Source organism: Podarcis raffonei, chromosome 12 (genome assembly GCF_027172205.1).
Source record: "Podarcis raffonei isolate rPodRaf1 chromosome 12, rPodRaf1.pri, whole genome shotgun sequence".
Classification (NCBI taxonomy): domain Eukaryota; kingdom Metazoa; phylum Chordata; class Lepidosauria; order Squamata; family Lacertidae; genus Podarcis; species Podarcis raffonei.
In genome coordinates, this window is record NC_070613.1 from 21,173,433 (window position 1) to 21,193,622 (window position 20,190).

General features: G+C 44.7%; 1 protein-coding gene across 1 annotated transcript in view; it reads right to left on the reverse strand.

The window, feature by feature from the left end:
- Window positions 1–8,759: 8,759 nt before the first annotated feature.
- Window positions 8,760–20,190, reverse strand: part of GAD2 (glutamate decarboxylase 2) — a 37,228-nt gene continuing 25,797 nt past the window's right edge. Inside the window, exons 10-16 of the mRNA XM_053410122.1 lie at window positions 19,874–19,990; window positions 17,945–18,009; window positions 16,555–16,633; window positions 14,788–14,937; window positions 11,890–11,997; window positions 9,950–10,039; window positions 8,760–9,176 (exon numbers count right to left, since the gene is read on the reverse strand). Coding sequence (XP_053266097.1) covers window positions 9,003–9,176; window positions 9,950–10,039; window positions 11,890–11,997; window positions 14,788–14,937; window positions 16,555–16,633; window positions 17,945–18,009; window positions 19,874–19,990 — 783 coding nt within the window. The 3' untranslated portion in view covers window positions 8,760–9,002. The remainder of the gene's footprint in view (window positions 9,177–9,949; window positions 10,040–11,889; window positions 11,998–14,787; window positions 14,938–16,554; window positions 16,634–17,944; window positions 18,010–19,873; window positions 19,991–20,190) is intronic.

The window sequence follows — 20,190 nt, forward strand, 5'->3', positions numbered from 1 at the left end:
ATCCCAGGAGAGATTATTTCCCAGCTCTCCCCCTCCCCTGACCCTGTTTAATGTCTTTGTCACTCTGAAGTGTTAATAGCTCTGATGGAGGTGTAAATGGCTTCTAACTGGGCCTTTTGGACATCTGGCACAGACATTGTTACGTGTTTTAGACCATATGGGATTGTTCCTTTGGGGAGAACACCTTGATCTCCCACAGTCTCTCTAGCTTTACACAAGGAGGGACTGTTGCTATAAACAATTAAACGGGCCTGTGATTTTATTAACGTGTTTTATTCTTCTTGCAATCACTTCAAGACTTTTGTTTTTGGAAGCAACTCAATAAACCTAAACTATTCCAAAGGGAGGGGAAGTTTGACCTGTTTGCTTAACATGACACCCTGTTCACTTTGCAGGGTATTTTTTTTGCCACTGATCATCTTTGTCATCATTGTGACACTCAGAATATAAGACAGCAGATCGTCAAAAGCATATGCATGAGACCAGAGAACAAATTTCCTGGAAAGGTGTTCAAATTTGCATGCATCTAGTGAGAGAAAAACTTCTGGAAGATTTTTAGTGTATGGGGCTGCAAGTTTCAAATAATGGCACTCCCTTTGGTCTGTGGTAATTGGCTACAATGTACCTGACAATACTAGGGAAAGATATAAACATGGGTAGGCAAACTAAGGCCCGGGGGCCGGATCCGGCCCAATCGCCTTCTAAATCCAGCTCGCGGACAGTCCGGGAAACAGTGTGTTTTTACATGAGTAGAATGTGTCCTTTTATTTAAAATGCATCTCTGGGTTATTTGTGGGCCTGCCTGGTGTTTTTACATGAATGTGTGCTTTTATTTAAAATGCATCTCTGGGTTATTTGTGGGGCATAGGAATTCGTTCAACCCCCCAAAATAAATAAATAAATTCCAGCCCCCCACAAGGTCTGAGGGACCCCTGCAAGGCAGGCAGAAATGCAGTAGGTGATGCTCTTCCTGTCATGCACGTGGATATGCTGTGGTGGTGAAACTTTAACAGCTGCATGTCAGGTAAAAATTAAACTAGTAAAGTTACAGGAGCCTTGCCAGGGGAAAAGGTGACAAACATCCACTAAAGGATGAAGCCTTTAGCTGTGACATATGAATATTTGAATTTCTGCCAGTTCAGCCATTAACAGAGTGAAGAAATCCTGATCACAAATTAAAAGGTAAAGGTAAAGGGACCCCTGACCATTAGGTCCAGTCGTGACCGACTCTGGGGTTGCGGCGCTCATCTCGCTTTATTGGCCGAGGGAGCCGGTGTACAATTTCCGGGTCATGTGGCCAGCATGACTAAGCCGCTTCTGGCGAACCAGAGCAGCAAACGGAAACACCGTTTACCTTCCCACCAGAGCGGTACCTATTTATCTACTTGCACTTTGACGCGCTTTCAAACTGCTAGGTTGGCAGGAGCAGGGACCGAGCAACGGGAGCTCATCCGTTGCGGGGATTCAAACTGCTGACCTTCTGATCAACAAGTCCTAGGCTCTGTGGTTTAACCCACAGCGCCACCCGCGTCCCGTGATAACAAATTACTTGCCTTGTATTATGGGGAATTCAGTATGGTCAAACAAGCCCCAAGAGAAAGTATGGATTATCTGAAGCACAAACCATGTGCAAAATAAAGGGTTTGCATCAGCTTGCACTCCATTTTATTCTGAAGTGGTGTGAGTTGCTGGCAGGGAGGCTGGAGAGAAGGAAGCAGGAGGCATACCAGCTAGAGCATGGAAGGTACCCATATTGTCAGCAGCTTCATAATTCATCTCTGCCTGAGGTTCTGTACAAGGACAGAGTGAGACGTGGAGTCACTTGCCATTTTTTGTAAGTGCTATGATTTATCATCTACCTGTCAGGGAATAATTTGTGAGGCTGTTTAAGCTATCATGTGGTCTAGACTCTCAGAGAACACACACAGCATTTCCAGTTCAGAATTATTGTAGAAAATACCAACGACATGTTGCTCTCTGTTAGTCTTTTTCTTGCCTGGGTCCTCCTATTGCCCAAAGGTGTGATGGTTCTTATTGGATTAGGAGCACAGTAAACACACAGATGGGGTGAAGGCTAAATATTTTATTAAATAGCCCAGAGAAATAGCCCATTGTCCTGCAAACCTTCTGTCTTTGGCTGCTGGGAACCCTATTAGCAACAGTTGTGACTCCTGAAGATGGATCAGGAACTCTGGCCAGTGCACCACTATTTCTGTGGCCTAGAGATTCTTACTAGTAAAGGTGTTTGGGAGGCTTATATACCCTTAGGGTACATTCTTCATTTAGGAGGTTGTTTATGCTTTCTCTGAAAGGGACACCCTCAGCCCCAGGCCATGGTGTGCAGACACCTGATGCTGTAAGACTGCTGAATTGAAAAGTCTGGTCAATGCACAGGCCTGATCCAAGACATTTCTCTTCCTGAAGGGAAGGATACCCACCTCCCCAGTTCCACATACAGATGCCAACCAAAATTGTTGAATATTTCTTCAACATCGGGAATGGAACAATGTCCTCCAGCGCACCTGAGGGTGTCAGACTTGCTTAGGGGGTCTAGGACTGGCCACATGCCACCATTTTCATAGGTAGCCCCTCGTTCTGGTGCAGGTCAAATAAATGTGCCTCTGCCTCCCTCATTCTCTAAGATTCAGGCAAATAGCTAGGGCAGCTTGGAATGGCCCTTGTGCAAACACAGAAGCATGCAATGGTTGAGGCCTGTCTGGAAAGCTTAAAGCCTGCTTCACGGGAGATGGATGGAAGAAAAGGAAAAGTGAGTTGACCCTGCCCATAGCTTGACCAATCGTGGCTAGGAACAGCTAGGAGCTAGGTGGAGTTTTGACTTGAAATGTTCATTTTGGGCTTCTCAGAAGTTGTTGTTGTTGTTTAGTCATTTAGTCGTGTCCAACTCTTCGTGACCCCATGGACCAGAGCACGCCAGGCACTCCTGTCTTCCACTGCCTCCTGCAGTTTGGTCAAACTCATGCTGGTAGCTTCGAGAACACTATCCAACTATCTCGTCCTCTGTCATCCCCTTCTCCTTGTGCCCTCCATCTTTCCCAACATCAGGGTCTTTTCCAGGGAGTCTTCTCTTCTCATGAGGTGGCCAAAGTATTGGAGCCTCAGCTTCAGGATCTGTCCTTCCAGTGAGCACTCAGGGCTGATTTCCTTAAGAATGGATAGGTTTGATCTTCTTGCAGTCCATGGGACTCTCAAGAGTCTCCTCCAGCACCATAATTCAAAAGCATCAATTCTTCGGCGATCAGCCTTCTTTATGGTCTCAGAAGTACATAAAGGCAAAAAGTGGGCAGGGGGAGGGCCTGCCTGCAATGGTGCCAGCCTGAGAGGTGCCGGAACTGCACTCTGGCACTCTCCAGCTGAAAAAAAGCACTGGTTAAGAGGCATACTGCATGCACACCTATCTAGATAAGGGGAAGGCTGAGCTGATGATACCTGGTTACCCATTTTTAAACAGATGATCTGATGATGGAGATTGAGATAAAAGGAGATCCTACAGGTTGTCCCACATGCTGCAGTACCCCTCTGCTTGCTCTTGGTGGTCAACATTGCTTTGTTTCCCTTCCTCTTTATTGTACTTGGCAGCTGGAGAATTTGGGAGAAGGGAGAGCAAACAGATGGTGAGCTTTGAAGATTGAATGCTGTGAGTCAGTGCTCAGCTAATGTTTCCATTTATATACTTCTCGATCCCCCTCCCTCTTTCCTCCTAGCCATTTCAAACCAGCTGTAACGATTCCTACCCATTTATCCTGAAGGGTGCTAATTAAGGCTGTGCACACACTTTGGATAATAGCATTGGAATTGGCTTAATTTGGGCACAGAATCCAAGCCTTTGCATCTGCTTTAAAACAAAAACCCGACTCAGATATTTGAAAGCTAGCTGCCCCAGCTGCTTTACCAACCATTTTTAATATTTGGATATTTACAGCTAGGAGATGGGAGAGGCATTCATGCAGCTCACATTTCCATATGGTTTTAGAACCACAGATTTCCTGCACCCGACCACATAAACCTGACCACAAGGCTAAGCGGTAGGAGATATGCTGTGCATGGAGAAGACCCCCACGTTCAGTCCCCAGCATCTCCAGATAGGACTGAGCGACACCCCTGCCTGAAACCCTGGAGAGTCACTGGCAAGCAGTGTAGACAGCACCGAGCTAGATGGGCCAATGGCCTTAGTGTAAGGCAGCTTCCTACGTTCCTAGCCCTCATGGTGAACACTGAACAGGGATGCCAGCAGTGTGTCAGGGCTGGAGTCAGAGGCAGGTCAGCACATAGAAGCAGAGGCAGTTGTCAGTGAAGTTCAAGGAAACAGCAACACGTCCCAGTCTGTCTTGCCCCTATAGAGCAGTTTCCAGGACTGAAGGTCCCTGCCTTCCACCCATTCTAAGGCTCCTCCTCTCCAGGATATCTCCCAAGCAGTCTCAAGCCTCTCTGACCTCTGTTCCACTCTCCTCACTATCCTGCGTGTTCTTGGAAACCGGGGGGGGGGGCGGGGGCGGGGGGGAGCTTGTTAGCTTGTTGCAGCAGGAGAGGATTCTTCAGCAGCCTCTTGATTCCCCTCCTCTGCTTCAGCCTCAGAGTCTGAACTGCTCCCTGTCACTGGTTCTCCCTGCTCCCTGCTCCCGGCTCCCTGTTGCCCCTTCAGCATCAGGTAAAAGGTAAAGGTACCCCTGCCCATACGGGCCAGTCTTGCCAGACTCTAGGGTTGTGCACTCATCTCACTCTATAGGCCGGGAGCCAGCGCTGTCTGGAGACACTTCCGGGTCACGTGGCCAGTGTGACAAAGCTGCATCTGGCAAGCCAGCGCAGCACACGGAACGCCGTTTACCTTCCCGCTGGTAAGCGGTCCCTATTTATCTACTTGCACCCGGAGGTGCTTTCAAACTGCTAGGTTGGCAGGCGCTGGGACCGAACGACGGGAGCGCACCCCGCCGCGGGGATTCGAACCACCGACCATGCGATCGGCAAGCCCTAGGCACTGAGGTTTTACCCACAGCGCCACCCGCGTCAGCATCAGGTACCTCCTCCCAATCTTCTTCCTCTGACTTCTCCTCAGTGTCCCACCACCAATCCCCAGGCTCTGGGCCTTCCTCCTCTGGTGTTTCCCTTGGGTATCCCCCTGGCTGGTACCTCCCACCACTCCTCTTTGTCCAGCTAGTCCCTGATACAGTGGCAACCGTGCAGACAAGCATTAAAATGGGGAAAAGGTTTTCAGTGGGTCCATTACATTGAATGAGCTGAAGGCTTCTGGAACCTTACTGGAGATTGCTGTGGACCAAATGGGAGACTGGCTAGAAGAGGAAGAGGAAGAGGAAGAGGAAGAAGAGTTTGGATTTGATATCCCGCTTTATCACTACCCCAAGGAGTCTCAAAGTGGCTAACAATCTCCTTTTCCCCTTCCTCCCCCACAACAAACACTCTGTGAGGTGAGTGGGGCTGAGAGACTTCAGAAAAGTGTGACTGGCCCAAGGTCACCCAGCAGCTGCATGTGGAGGAGCGGGGAAGCGAACCCAGTTCACCAGATTATGAGTCCATCGATAGTGGAAGAAAGAAAGGCAATAAGAGGAAGGGCGGAAAGAAGGAAGGAAGCAAGGAAGGAAGGAAGGAAAAGAAAGAAAGAAAGAAAGAAAGAAAGAAAGAAAGAAAGAGAGAGAGAGAGAGAGAGAGAGAGAGAGAGGAGAGAGAGAAAGAGATTGCTTGTTAAAAGAAACATAAGTTGCCAAATGAGCTACAGGTTTTCCTCTCCTTTACAAAAAACACATTTTCTTTTATTTGTGATCCCACACCCCTTATAAGATAATGAAACAGGTAAACCACTTTATGTATATATAGATAAGAGGGGATTCAAGAGCCTGTGACAGTCCCCCATTATTTCTGTGCTTATCACATTTAATAGAAAATGTGCTGAAGCAACAACCTGACAACGGGTGACAGCTGGAATAAAGCTCCCTAGTCCTCCTGACCTTTGGTGAGAGATGGCACAAAAGATGTTCCTGCTTCTTACAATCTCCCAGGTCGGTAATGAAAAGGGAGGGAGGGGTGTGTGGAAACCCCCAGAGACATGTCAGCCACATTTTTACACTTTTTATTTGGGTTCTGAGTGACATCACAGATAAAATACTTTAATCAAATACAAGAAGAACAGGTTGCCATGTAGTTCTCCCCCCCGCCCCCCCTCCAGATGCAACAAACAGAGTTAACATGGAAAAGAAAATCCTGCCGGTGATTATCCACATGAAAACACCAGTTGAAGATCTCAGATCGGCACACACAAGTAATATCTACACGGACCGTAATTAGCTTTATTAAGCAAAGCAAACAAGTAAATTTTTTTTTAAAAAAAATCACATGCAAGATGTAACCCAGGCCTATAAATCCTCTTTGCCATTGCTCCCTGTACCTTCCCTGCCCCTGGGGCAACAGGAACATTTGGCTGGTGTGTTGCAAACTAGCTATTATCCCAAGTTTGACTGCCATGCAACTGTCCGTTTCATTCAGTGGAAGTCGCAGTAGCACCAACTAAATGGAGATTGCACAGCAGCAGAGCTTGCTGGGTGGTCCTCAAATGCCCTGATTCGTGGAGATCCTCTGGCTGCCCTCCCCAATCCTGCGGCTGCTCTCCTCCAATGAAGTGAATGGAAGGAAGAAGCCATTATGCACAGAGGCTTCTATAGTCTCTGCTGTTATCTGAGTAGGGATCTCATTGGCAGAGCTCTTCACTTTCCAACTCTTAAGCGTTAAATGTCTAGAGTTAAACATCGTTTCACAGGAATCAGCTTAGGGTGGAAGAGATTGTGATCTGAAGCAGGTGAGCAATAGAGAAACTAGAACGGATGCAGTTCTTACAATATCAAGGTTCAATACCGCTACCACACAAATAAGGACGGCTCAGTTAATATATTGTACAAGCTTATACAGCGATACATGTTTGATTGGCAACACTGTACAGTTTTAAGTCTAAAGTGCACAGCCTCAGTCCGAGGTGACAAAAAAATAAAAATAAAACCTTGCTATCAATATAATTTAAAAGGCAACACAAATTACAGACACAGCTTCATCTCCTTGCTCTTCTATTTTGCAATGCTACAATGAGCCAGTACCAAAAAAATTTAATATTTTCAATCAGTTCTGACGACATCGCACTGGTTTACTTCAAGTATTTTGAGAGAGCGTAAAACAATATTGCTTTACAAACCCATGTGGCCATGTTGATCCTAGTTAAAGCTAAAACCCAAAACTTGGCCAGTGTTATAAGTAGAGACAACTCCAAGGTGAGAAATTCAGGTAGATGGAATTTTCCTCCCTCCTTCCCACCCCCAACCTGCCTGCTTGCAATATGGCCTAACTTGCAAGTGTAAAGTCTTGGTGGGCCTTCAATATGCCATAAAAATGGCCCTCATAATCAGAAGAGGGTTTTGCTAGGGAAGGCAGGAACAGTGCCTGAAACCGCAAAGAGGTAAAGCTAAAGTGCTTTATGTGTATTTGAAGGCATTTCCTTCATATCTTGCAACCCTCCATCTCTGCATAAGTGCAGGGAGTGGCTTGAAGGACCAACAGCCCAGTCCAAGATCTTTCGTTGCCCGAGGCAAAGCAGCAGATGCCTCACCAACCCCAGGTTAGTGTCAAGGTGCGTAGGACCCATGACTGGTCAAGTTATTTTGGTACCTGAGGCAGAAAAAACCCCAAATTCTCTCTTGCCTCCCTGGTTGGGGAAAAATGCAACCATAATAAATGAAACAACAAACCAAATTGCTGCCCTTTCATGGCACCGGAAACTGGCTGCCTCACTCTGCCTAATGGTAGGGCAAAAATTATAGGGGCTTCTGCAGCTATGTCACCTCGCGTTGAATCTATGTATAGAGGTTGGATTGCACAAAGGAATTCTGGTTGGCTGCTTTGGTGAATTTTGGCCATATGATTCCAAGATTTACCTCACCCCATAGCTGTCAACCCAGCAATTTGGCTCCCTCACTGGTAAGACCTATGGTTTGGTCTACTTATGTTAAGAAGTAGCTCATTAAAATGCTGATGGCACAAGCAACTGATCTGAACTTTGACCTTTTTATTATTATTATTGAGAAGACTCCAAATACAACGCCATGTTAAGTCGTGGGTAGCACTTTCTAAGATGACTGTGCGTCTGCTTAGATAGGCCACTAGAGAAACATTGTAAAGATTTTATAATTTCACTGTCATTGATCTTGTTTTGTTGTTGAAGAGCTGCAGTAATCTCTTGAGGTTTTTGTAGGTTTTTGTACTAAACTCTGGAGATGTAAAGTGACAAGCAGAACGGAGACATTTCTGTTGGATAATTTATGTGGGCTTCTGTCTCAAAATAAGCATTCAATGCAATTTCTCTGAAGGAAAATAAAGGATCTTAATATCTACTATTACTATTTTTTGCCCCTGCAGTCTTCATAACCCATAGAAAATAAAAATCTATATTTTACAAAATAGGATCTTTTTAATATATATAATATATATATATATTTCTTTTGTAAAATTATATGTAGTTAAATACATCTGAAATGTATGTAAATTAGAAATTCTGTTCTAATATACCAAGAAAAAAAAGGCAACATTTCTTTATTTGAAAGCATTTTTTGTTTTATGCTTTACAATGCCCCTCACTGTGTTCTGTGACTGTCTGGGGGCAAATTTGGCTACGTTTAATGCAAACTATCGCTTTTACTAACTGTACTAAAATTTGGAGGGTGGAATCATGAGCATTTCATTATTCTGGATTAGTTTGAATGCAGCCTTTTTATATTTTCTAATTGGGAAATATTCACAAACTCAACGGGGAGGGGGGAAAATACTTTTAAAGAGGAGCAATGTTCTTAAGTGTTAAATTGTACTCTACTTTGACGGCACAATATAGAAATAGATTCACTTTGGAACAAACTACAAATACATTCACCACAGTTTGTGACAACTTAATTGTCTACCTAGAGAGACATTTCAGAAGGGTCTGGAAGACCACACAATTATAAATCTTGCCCAAGGCGCTCTATTTCCTCAATCAGGAAATCAATGTCTTGGTGAGCCGCTGCTGGATTGGAGATCACCATGCGGAAAAAGTTGACCTTGTCTCCCAGGGGCTGATAGCTGACCATTGTGGTCCCATACTCCATCATTCGGGCTTTAATAACTGGAGCCACCTTCACAGACACAGTATGAAAAACAAAATTAATATTCTACTGCCTCTGTTCTGAGCATATTCTTAGGGGTAAGCTAGACATGCGGTCCTCTCCCTATAGCATCCAGCAGAACTCACCTGTATCGCAACATTCTGTTGCTCTCCCTTCCCCTGCCACATCATTGGCTGACCTGTGTTCTGATGTCACAACATTCCGTGGATCTCCCCTCCCGCTCAACGTTATTGGCTGACCTGTGTTCTGATATATGGCCACATTCTATGTCTCTCCCTTCATAGGCTACCACTTCTTGGGTTTACACCAGTGTAGCGTTTGTCCTACTTGGCTCAGCAACCAACCCAAGCTCCCATAAACTGTGCAGCCTTGTACAATAACTGCATCAGGGACCCTCTTCAGTTGCAAAGGATCTGAGTTCATGCTGGACATCTGGCCTCCAATGCTATTTAGGGATTGTCCACACTGGAGTTTACTGTGTGTTTGCAGCTGTTAGCGTTCCCATTTAATTTGTGCAGTCCACATGATATTACCCCCAAATAACACCAGTCTCAGTGCTTTTTGTCTGTAAATTCAGTTTCCCTGATACAGAGATACTGAGTCAACAAATTAGAAAGCAGGGGCAAACACAGAAGGGAATGCTGACAGGTATGAATGGGAAAGACCGAAACTGCTGCTCATACGCAAATGCATATATGTGCAGATGTAGACTAGTCTGGTCTCATTTGAAAAGGGGGAAAGTGCATTCTGTAACAGAAATGGGCACATTGTCTTCTTTTTACCTTTGAAAGACGGTTCATTCTTTCTTCATTGTCCTCCATATTTCGTAAACTGGGAGGCACATACCAGAAGCAAACGTTTGTGTGCTGAGGCTGATGGAAAGAAAATAACATCTTAGATTGCACAAGCAACTCAATTGCCACAAGGTCCATGCATTCCCCTTTCCCACACATAGCTCTTCCTATGATAATAGATCAAGAGCAAAAAACCAACAACCCCAAGCTTGAGTAGGGTGCTGTTTCTCAACCTTTTTGAACCTCAGCTCCTCCACTGATAAATTTAGGCTGCAGTCTCCAGTATAAATTCCTAGGGAATAAGCCCCATTAAACCCAGTGAGAAGTGCTTCTCAGTAAACATGCATAGGGTTGTGCTGTTTACTTACCTTCTGCACTCAGCAGTAGCAACAGGTTGGATTCAGAATATGCTAGTTAAACTTGTTTCCCATTGAAATGAATGGGTATTCACATAGCCATGACTAACTTTGATTTTGAAATGTTCCAGGTTATGAAACTTGTAGATTTCAATGGGACCTAAGTGCAACTCAAGTATGTTGGATCCAACCTAATGTGTTCCAAGGAATATGGCAGGGATAATAGATACTGGGAGAAGGTGATGGGAGCATATGCTTTGAACACACAATGTCTGAGCTTCAGTCCCTGGCGTCTTCACTTAAAAAGATCTGGCAGCAAGGGTAGGAAAGATCTCTTCCTGGAGGGCCACTGCCAGTTAGAGGAGACTGAGATATATTAGGGTTTCAAGAGCAGACTTGAGTTTTCCTATGGATTCCTTTAATTCCCTAGGTGTCCATAGTTTGACATCAATTAGATCTACAGTCAAACCTTGGAACTTGAATGTAATACATTCTGGAAGACCGTTTGACTTCCGAAACGTTCACGTTCCAAGGTTCGGCTTCTGATTGGTTGACAGCTAGGTTTTTGCATAGCGGAAGCCACGTTGGATGTTCAAGTTCCGAGGAACGTTCAAAAACCGGAACACTCACTTTTGGGTTTTCAGAGTCTAGGAACTGAAACATTCGGCAACGGAGCTGTTTGAGTTCTGAGGTTTGACTGTATTACTTGTGGTGCCTGTACTCAGAAGGTCAGCAGTTCAAATCCATGCAACGGGGTGAGCTCCCATTGCTCTGTCCCAGCTCCTGCCAACCTAGCAGTTAGAAAGCACACCAGTGCAAGTAGATAAAAAGGTACCGCTGCGGCAGGAAGGTAAATGGTGTTTCCGTGCGCTCTGGTTTCTGTCACGGTGTTCCATTGCACCAGAAGCAGTTTAGTCATGCTGGTCACATGACGTGGAAAGCTGTCTGTGGACGAACGCCGGCTCCCTTGGCCTGAAAGTGAGATGAGCGCCACAACCCCATAGTCACCTTTGACTGGACTAAACTGTCCAGGGGTCCTTTACCTTTTTATGTAACAGGGAATACACATATGTATTCACTGGGTTAGATTTACAACCTAAGAGCATAATACGAGCTGGCTGGATTAGGCCAATGGCAAAGTGCCAACCAGATGCCTATGGGAAGCCTGCACTCTTGTCTTCCTGCTAGGCAGGAAGGCTGATTGATGTTCTGGTCAATTCAGGTGCTCTCTGGGCTTCTTACACTGATCTTGCAACTGATTCATAAATCAGCATGGTAATCATTCTGCTAGTGCTTACGTCGATTCCTTCTAGCACACTCGGCAGGAAGATTACTTGACAAACAGTCCCTTGGTAACAGTCTGATCTCTATGATTAGCAAGTACAGGGCAGACTTTTTAATTAATAAAATCCCCAATCTATAAAACGGTATAGTAATAGATGTTCTGGAGCAGTGCAATCCCAGTGCACTTTTACTTGGAAGTCTGCCTTTCTATGATTGGAGATGCTTACTCTTAAGTAAGTGTGGAGGGATTTGCTTTTCAAAGCTATGTTAAAATAAACACACACACACCTTTCCCTCAATCACCAGCTCAAAGCCTTCTCTGTTCTTTATTTTGTTGTACAGGTATTCTGCAAGTTCCAGGCATTTGTCAATGTGTGCTTCAAATCCTACAGTGCCCTTTGGAACAAAGGAAGAAAGAGAGAGGAACGGAGGGTTAGGTTTGTTAAATGTATATATCGCTTGGCTACAAGAACCTCTGAAGAAATTTACAAACAGAAGAGAACAAAATATATTTTTTTTTCTGATTTTGGAGGATGCACTGGAAAAAAAAAGCATCACAGCAGGCACTGTTTTAAGAAGAAACTAACACTTGCCTTGTTCGAATCCTTATGCAACAGATCAGCATATGACCTGAAGGGTGCTGCTTCTCTAATATACAGCAATCTGTTAGCAGGAGATGCTGGAGGTCTCTGAATTGTATGGGAATCAGAAATAGGCTACCTAATTGAAGATGACAAATGGGAGGGTATCTGCACCACTTCCCACCTTGAAACCCTCTCTGCTCCCTTCAGGAGGCCTCGCTCAAGGTCCTCCTTAAAAGGTAGCAAAAGCAGCAGGCTGCATATTGCATTTATTATTGCTCAAGCTCCTGGAAAGTTCTGGGCAAAGTTTTCCTATTGAATCCAGTAGGGCTTCCTTCTGAGTAGGCAAAGTTAGAATGCACCCTTTTGTGTTCTTACTTGTGTACAGAGATCACAGGACATAAACCCTTAATTTCACAATTCGAGAAATACCGTATTTTTCGCTCTATAGGATGCACCTGACCATAGGACGCACCTTGTTTTAGAGGGGGAGAACAAGAAAAAAATTATCTCCCCCTCTCTGCGCAGCGCCCCTTCAGCGAAGCGACAGGAGAAATGGAGCCCCTTCCATTTCTTCTCCCGCTTAGCTGAAGGGGTGCTGCGCCTTAGCTGAAGGGGCACCTACCCTTCAGCGAAAGGAACCCGAAGCCTCCGGAGGCTTCAGGTGGCTATCTTTGAAGCCTGGAGACTGAGAGGGGTCGGTCGCACCGACCCCTCTCGCTCTCCAGGCTTCAGCGAAAGCAACACGAAGCCTCCGGAGCGTGGCAGCAGCACTCCCACTGCGCTTTGGAGGCTTCACGTTGCTATCGCTGAAGCCAAGGAGCCTGCATTCGCTCCCTAAGACGCACACACATTTCCCCTTAATTTTTTGGAGGGGAAAATGTGCGTCTTATAGAGCAAAAAATACAGCATATGAATGTAGTCAGGGTGAAACTTGATTTAAACCATCCTCTTCTTTTCCTGAGTGGATAAAATCAATGAGTTAAATCACCTTGATTTCATTCAGTCTGTGGGGCCTACATAACTCGTGACCCACCAGCCATGTGTTGTGGTGCTGCTAGGTCCTGGATCATTTCCTTCATTTCCTCTTTTTGCATCCACATACAGAGAAACCAGGAGCTTTATGTAAGGCCTCTGTAACTGGGACATGGTGTGCATTTCCTTGTTGGATCAAAAATGATGCACACCTGACTTAAAGCAGTGGCAACCTGGTTAAGGTTAGCTATAAGATGATGCCAACAATGGGTGGCAAAAACATCAACAGCTGCATGAAATGTGTGTTTCCTGCAGGCCATTGTAGTAAATGGATTTGTTCATCTTAAAGGAAATCTTGGGGGAGGAATCAGAAACCACTCAGCAGGAAGCATTATATTTGGCAATATTTCCAAACTGCAAAATAAGCTGGTCCTCGGAGAGTCTTTACAAATATGCCCCTAGAAAACAACAGATTTATAATTGGTTTCCCCACATCTATATTACGCCCGCTCCTAATTGCTGCATAAAATGGAAGCAGGTGTTCTAGTCACAGTTTTGCCATGTCTAGTTTTAAGAATTCATACAACAAAATCCTCTTGTCGTTCTCAAAAGCTTTTAGCCTGATTATGCTAAAACAGAATTGTTAGGTTGCCAAATTGGCTGGAGTCGAGGTGCAGCAACTGCTCCATGATGTCACAGGCTCGAAGCTTGAAAGCGGCACTCAATTCCTCATGGCTGAAAGGTGAATTGCCAATTATTATTCATTTGTTCACTCCCAGGTTTGTGCTTTTCATTTATTTCACGCACAGAAAGCTCGTGTTAGGGAGGGCAGTGGCTTACCCAGAGACAGCTCTTGTAGGAATGCTCAGCCGCAGTTGCCTAGCAACCTAGCAACCAACATTTACGTATTTAGCAAAATTCTTAATTGCTTTGCATTCAAAAGAATCGCAAAGCGGTGTACAAAACAGAACTCAAACGCAATACAATGCATTTATAATGAAATAAAACCCCCCTATCAATATAACATTATGCTGTTCAACCAATAATGCTCACAATTACAGACTCATCTATATATACCTCAGTACAAAATCCCAACCAGTCACTTTATATGGCAAAGGCCCTAATCATACCATGTATTTAAAGCAGCATCAGGCCACTTTAAACAGTCATGGCTTCCCCTAAAGAATCCTGGGAACTGTAGTTTGCTAAGGATGCTGAGAGTTGTAAAGAAGCCAGTAAGTTTAATAATACAGTGGTACCTCAGGTTAAGTACTTAATTCATTCTGGAGGTCCGTACTTAACCTGAAACTGTTCTTAACCTGAAGCACCACTTTAGCTAATGGGGCCTCCAGCTGCCGCCGCACCCGATTTCTGTTCTCATCCTGAAGCAAAGTTCTTAACCTGAAGCACTATTTCTGGGTTAACAGAGTGTGTAACCTGAAGCATATGTAACCTGAAGTGTATGTAACCCGAGGTACCACTGTATTGCTAATAATAATAAATGATGATGATGATAGTATTATCACTCTTTCCAGGGAACTCTGGGAATTGTACCTCTCTGAGGGAAATAAGACACCTACTTTTCCCTCTCTTTTTCTCCCTCGCTCCCTCTTCCATTGAAAATACTCACCTTTGCCCTCCACATCAGCCATAGCTTGAAGACATCAACATGGCGCCCACATTGCAAGGCTTTGTCTCCAGTGTCGTATGACAGGTCGTAGTGCTTATCTTGTTGAAAGAGGTAGGAAGCGTGCATTTGGTTACAGCTTTGCATCAGGCCCTTTAAAGAAGCAGACACACTCTGAAGGGCAAGTGGAATAACATGGAAGTTTTACTGATTCAAGAAAGCACTTGCAAACAATTCCCCATCCTTGGCTGGGCTGCGAGGAACAGTTGATGTGTGTTTGTGAAAGCCTCGTAACTTTGACTTTGTAAGGTTTCCTAAGGAAAGAATGCAGACTCCAGTGCTGGCAGAAGGGGGCATCAGTTGTATCTTTAGACTATATTATGAAGTCAAGAGCATTATTTTCGTCCATGCTTGTGGGACAGCTTTGGGAGAAGAAAAGGCTTAGGAGTGAGCTCTACACAAATCTGGAGTGGAGTCCCTAAGAGGGTTGGATGACGTCTTGTACGCCTCTGTTATGTACTGACTGGAATAGGATCCAAAATGCAGCAGTCTGATTGGTCCTAGAACAATAGGATACAAAATGCAGCAGTCCGGTTGGTCCTAGAACAATAGGATTCAGAATGCAGCAGTCTGATTGGTCCTAGAACAATGCAGCAGTATGATTGGTCTGCAGGAGCCACCCAATCCAGCTCCAGATGGAAGTGAATCCACAACCTGATTGGCCTACAGGAGAATTCTGGAATTAGCCAATCACGTGCAGCCCATTGTGTAAATAATGTATATAAAGCAGATACTTTGGGGGAACTTTCATTCCTCCTCACCACTATGAGCTGAATAAAGAGCATGAAATCCACTCTCGACTCTGAGTATATTTCAGCCTCCTTCTGGAAATTCCTGCAACCAAGTTGGTGCCAAATGTATTGTTCTGCTTTCCTTGTGATCACATCAGTGAGGCTGAGAGGGCAGCCCAGGCTCCATACACATAGCCCAGACTTGCTTGCAATATCATCACATAAATATATTCTTGCCAACTCTATAAACATATATGTACTATTTTCTGCTTCACCTCCTACCATGCAACCCCCAGGCTGGAGGTAGCCAATGGGGCACCCTCCAGAAACTGTTGTGTTCCAGCTCCTATCATCCCATGCCAGCACAACCAGCGGTCAGGCATAATGGGAGTTGTAGTCCACAACATCTGGAGGACACCATGTTGGCTTTTCCTGCCCTGGCAGCTGTGAAGATGGAAGCACCTAGTAACCAACTGTGTGTTGCTGAGCTCTTAAATCCACAGTAAGGAAAGCTAGGAACCTTTTGGAAACCCCATTTGCTTCTCATATTCACTCGTCTGCTAAAGTAGCATAGTGCCCCCATCATGGAATCCCCCATAATATTCCATACTAGTTGGGAAAAGAAAGATAGGGTGAAGGAGCCTTACGCTGTTGGGGAAGGAACTGGAGGAGGAGCTTTGGAGAGCAGGAGAAGGTGGAGAACATCAGTCCTTACAGCTGTCTCATTGGGGCAAGAACTATTGAGAAGGGTTCTTGTGACCAAGCTGTTTTGTTTCTCTGAATAAAGAGTTAACTTCACTGCCATTGGGTGCTTTTTGTTTTACTGCTGACCTAAGCCTGACTCCACCTCCTGATATCCCCATTTCTAGGCAACAACCACTGCACCCATTTTTTAATTTTATTTTGTGATTTCAGGTTGACTACAGATTTATTATTATTCTTTTTCAGGCGAAAGATGTCAATATGGATGTAAACATACCTCTTCTCGAACGAGCAGAGCAGAGCACTGCAGCGGGACTCCCATCATTTTGTGTGGGTTCCATGTCACAGAATTGGCCCTAGAACAGCAACCAAACTTTAGCATGAGGTGCGGCAATGGCGGATTGCATTCACAGAGGCGTAAAATGCAAACAGAAAAAACCAAAATAAAAAGGCGGCTCTTGTATGGCCAGAACAGTAAGGCTGAAAATAAGCCAAGCAGCTAAAAAAGAAAGTCACTATTTCATGTCATAATCAGGCTTTTTACAAACATCCAATAACAGTTAATATAAATGTACTGGCACAGATAATGTTCCTTAGAAATGACAGAGATTTTTCAGCTTAGAGCTTTTCCAGTAGATGTCTTTCTCTAAGTCCATAGTTGTTAAAACTATGGTTAATGAGAGAGTGGTACCCTGAATAGGTATCCTGGCTTGTTTTCACTAACCAAACAAACCACAGTTCCCTGTGTCTGGATGTCACAGGGAACTTTGACTGGTGGCCCAGCTGCACCCTTGTCTGGGCAGGAATAGCCTAACTTCTGTTGTCTATGATCTGGTAACCTTTAGGTTAAATTACTGCAACACATTATACGCAGGGCTGCCTCTGAAGATGGTTGGGAAACATCAGCAGAATTCAGCAGCCAGGTTGCTCACCGGGGCCACACAGTTTGAGCATCTTACACCAATCTTGGCCCAACTGCACTAGCTGCCAATTTGTTTCCCGGCCCAATTTAAAGTGCTGGTTTTGACCTATAAAGCCTTAAATGGCTCAGGACCGCAATACCTTAAGGATTGCCTCTCCCCATATGAACAGACCTAGATCCTGCAGTCATCATCTGAGGCCCTTCTTTGTGTGCCTCCTCCTCAAAAGGTCTGGAGGGTGGCAACATGAGAATGGGCCTTTTCTGTTGTGGCTCCCCATTTGTGAAATGTTCTCCTCAGGGATGCCCGCCTGGTACCTTCATTGCATATCTTCAGGCACAAGGTGAAAATGTTTCTTTTTAAATAGGCCTTTGGCTAAATATTTTAAACGTGTTTGTGGGAGGGGGGTTATTGATTTGTTATTGTGTATTTATTATGTTGTGAACTGCCCTGTGATCTCTGAATGAAGGGCGGTATACAAATTTAATAAACAACAACAACAACAACAACGTAAAAGGAACAGCAGCAGGCTCTTATGCTTTGCAAAGATTTGGTCAAATATTTCAATAGTGATTGGAACTTGAAAAATAGTTTCTGCAGCTACATTTGACAAGAGGATATTGACTGGTTTTAAATTTGCAGGAATTCTGGTGGCAGTCAAGACAGCATATGAGTAGTGTCTAATAATATTTCCATCAGTCACTGCAGCTCATAAGTGATATTTAATGACATGTCCATAATCCCTACCTTTCAACACCATTTAATTTCCATTTATGTTTCCTTGACATCAGTAGCCCACCACCCCACGCTCCCTGGAAAAGAAAAGAAAAAAGCATTAACTGTACTCAGTCGTATGGATTTCAAGGCTCTAATATCCAAGCCCACAAGTCACTTCTGAATGTTCTCCTTGTGTGATCAGGGAAGCAGCCAAAAAAATATTGTTGAGGAAATTTCAAAACAGGGGAAGTGTATGAAACATTTGAAACTTACAACCACATGATGCAATGACGCCGTTGGTTTAAGTGGTTGTAGAAAAGAAAGAAATACCTTAAGCCCTTCAATTCAAGTGACTGTCCCCTTGCATTTTGTCAATTCCATGCAGACAAAAGTCGTGCTGTAACAGCAGAGGGGAATCTGTGGCCCTCCAGATGCTGTTAGACTTTGCCAGCCCTAGTCAACAGGACCAATGGTCAGGGAGAAGTGTGGATGTTTGTGCAGAGTTGGGATTTGATATCCCGCTTTATCACTCCCCTTAAGGAATCTCAAAGCGGCTAACATTCTCCTTTCCCTTCCTCCCCCACAACAAACACTCTGTGAGGTGAGTGAGGCTGAGAGACTTCAGAGAAGTGTGACTAGCCCAAGGTCACCCAGCAGCTGCACGTGGAGGAGCGGGGAAGCAAACCCGGTTCACCAATCACGAGTCCACCGTTCTTAACCACTACACCACACTGGATCTCACACACCACACTGGATCTCAGTGGGTGGAAGAGGAGGAAGTCCTGATAAATCATAAGCTGCTTTCCCAGCTTTTTTAAAAAACAAACAAACAAGGGAGCAATCCCAAACCCTAGATCTTCTGGGATGAGTGGAGTTTGAAACAGGTGAATCTCTGTCTGAGTCTGGGCTTAACTGGGGCTAACCCAGTTCAAGTCCCTCATTCCAGCTCAGTTAGAGGTGTAAGTCTGCAGCTGGCTTAGCTGAGGCCAGGATCAGTGACAGAGCATGTTTTCACTGTGTCCGGGGCATGCACGCCCATTGCATCCTCTTCACACTGGCAGGTCAGTGCCCCCCAGAAAAAATGGAACCCCCATGTTATACCCCTGGCCAAGACAAGTCCCCCAACAAGGGAGTGATGGGGGCACAGTGGGGCAGGGGCGCACTCACACCTGTTCCAAACCCTTTCCAACTTGGTCACATGACCTAGCAACCTAGCAGAAGTTACACATCTGCCTAGATTGAACTAGCTCTGACTGTTGAAGGCAGTAGGCTTTCAAATACCAGTTTTTGGGTGGGGAAAGTGTTGTTGTACACAAATTCGGCTTGCGGGTTTGGCCACTGTGAGAGCAGGATGCTGGCCTAGATGGGCCTTTGGCCAGATCTAGTAGCCTTTTCTAATGTTCTTAAATAAACAGTCACATTCCCTGACTTCCCTGGCTTTTTTCTGGCCCACGTAGGACCAGTCTGGATAGTTGGCCTTGGTGAAGATTTGACGTTTTCATCCCCAAAAAGTTTTTGATTTGAGTTTCTACTGGAATGAGGCTGCATTTTAATGTTGTACTTAATCTTGTTTTTAAGTTGTATTTTAATCTATTGTTTTTACCTGGTGTTAGCCGCCCTGAGCCTGGTCTTGGCTGGGGAGGGCGGGGTATAAATAAAAATTATTATTATTATTATTATTATTATTATTATTATTATTCGTATAGGATGGCCCCTACTACTTGCTACTAACCACAAGAGCTCAAGGCAATAAAGCTTTGAATATCAAAAACTAGGGACAAAGAAAATGAGATGGCCCAGACCTTCCTGCTCTCCTTGTCAGCTTCTAGAATCTGGGGTTCTCAACATCCTTCAGAGACTCTGCTAGGAAATGCATTTCCGCTTTAAACAGCATGGTTTTGGCTCTGCCAGCTTACTGTTTTGTAGCTCAGCCCTTTTAGACTGTAATTCTGTACTCACATCAACATGCATCCAGATCTTGTACTTTTTACAGATATCTGCAATAGCTATAAGTGGATCAAATGCTCCATAGACTGTAGTTCCTGCTGTGGCACTCACGAGGAAAGGAACAAAGCCCTGCAGGAAGGAAACAACAACAAAAACAACAACAGGAAAATGTTCCAGCGGAGAAAATTTCCTTTAGACATAGAGACTATTTTCTGAAATTGAGTGTCTTTCAGTCACAACAGGTCTGTTGGGAAGTGGCGTGGGACAGAGGCTTAATACTGTTATAAGTTTTGGGGGAAGGCAAGGATCCCTGAAACTCCTGGGTGCCA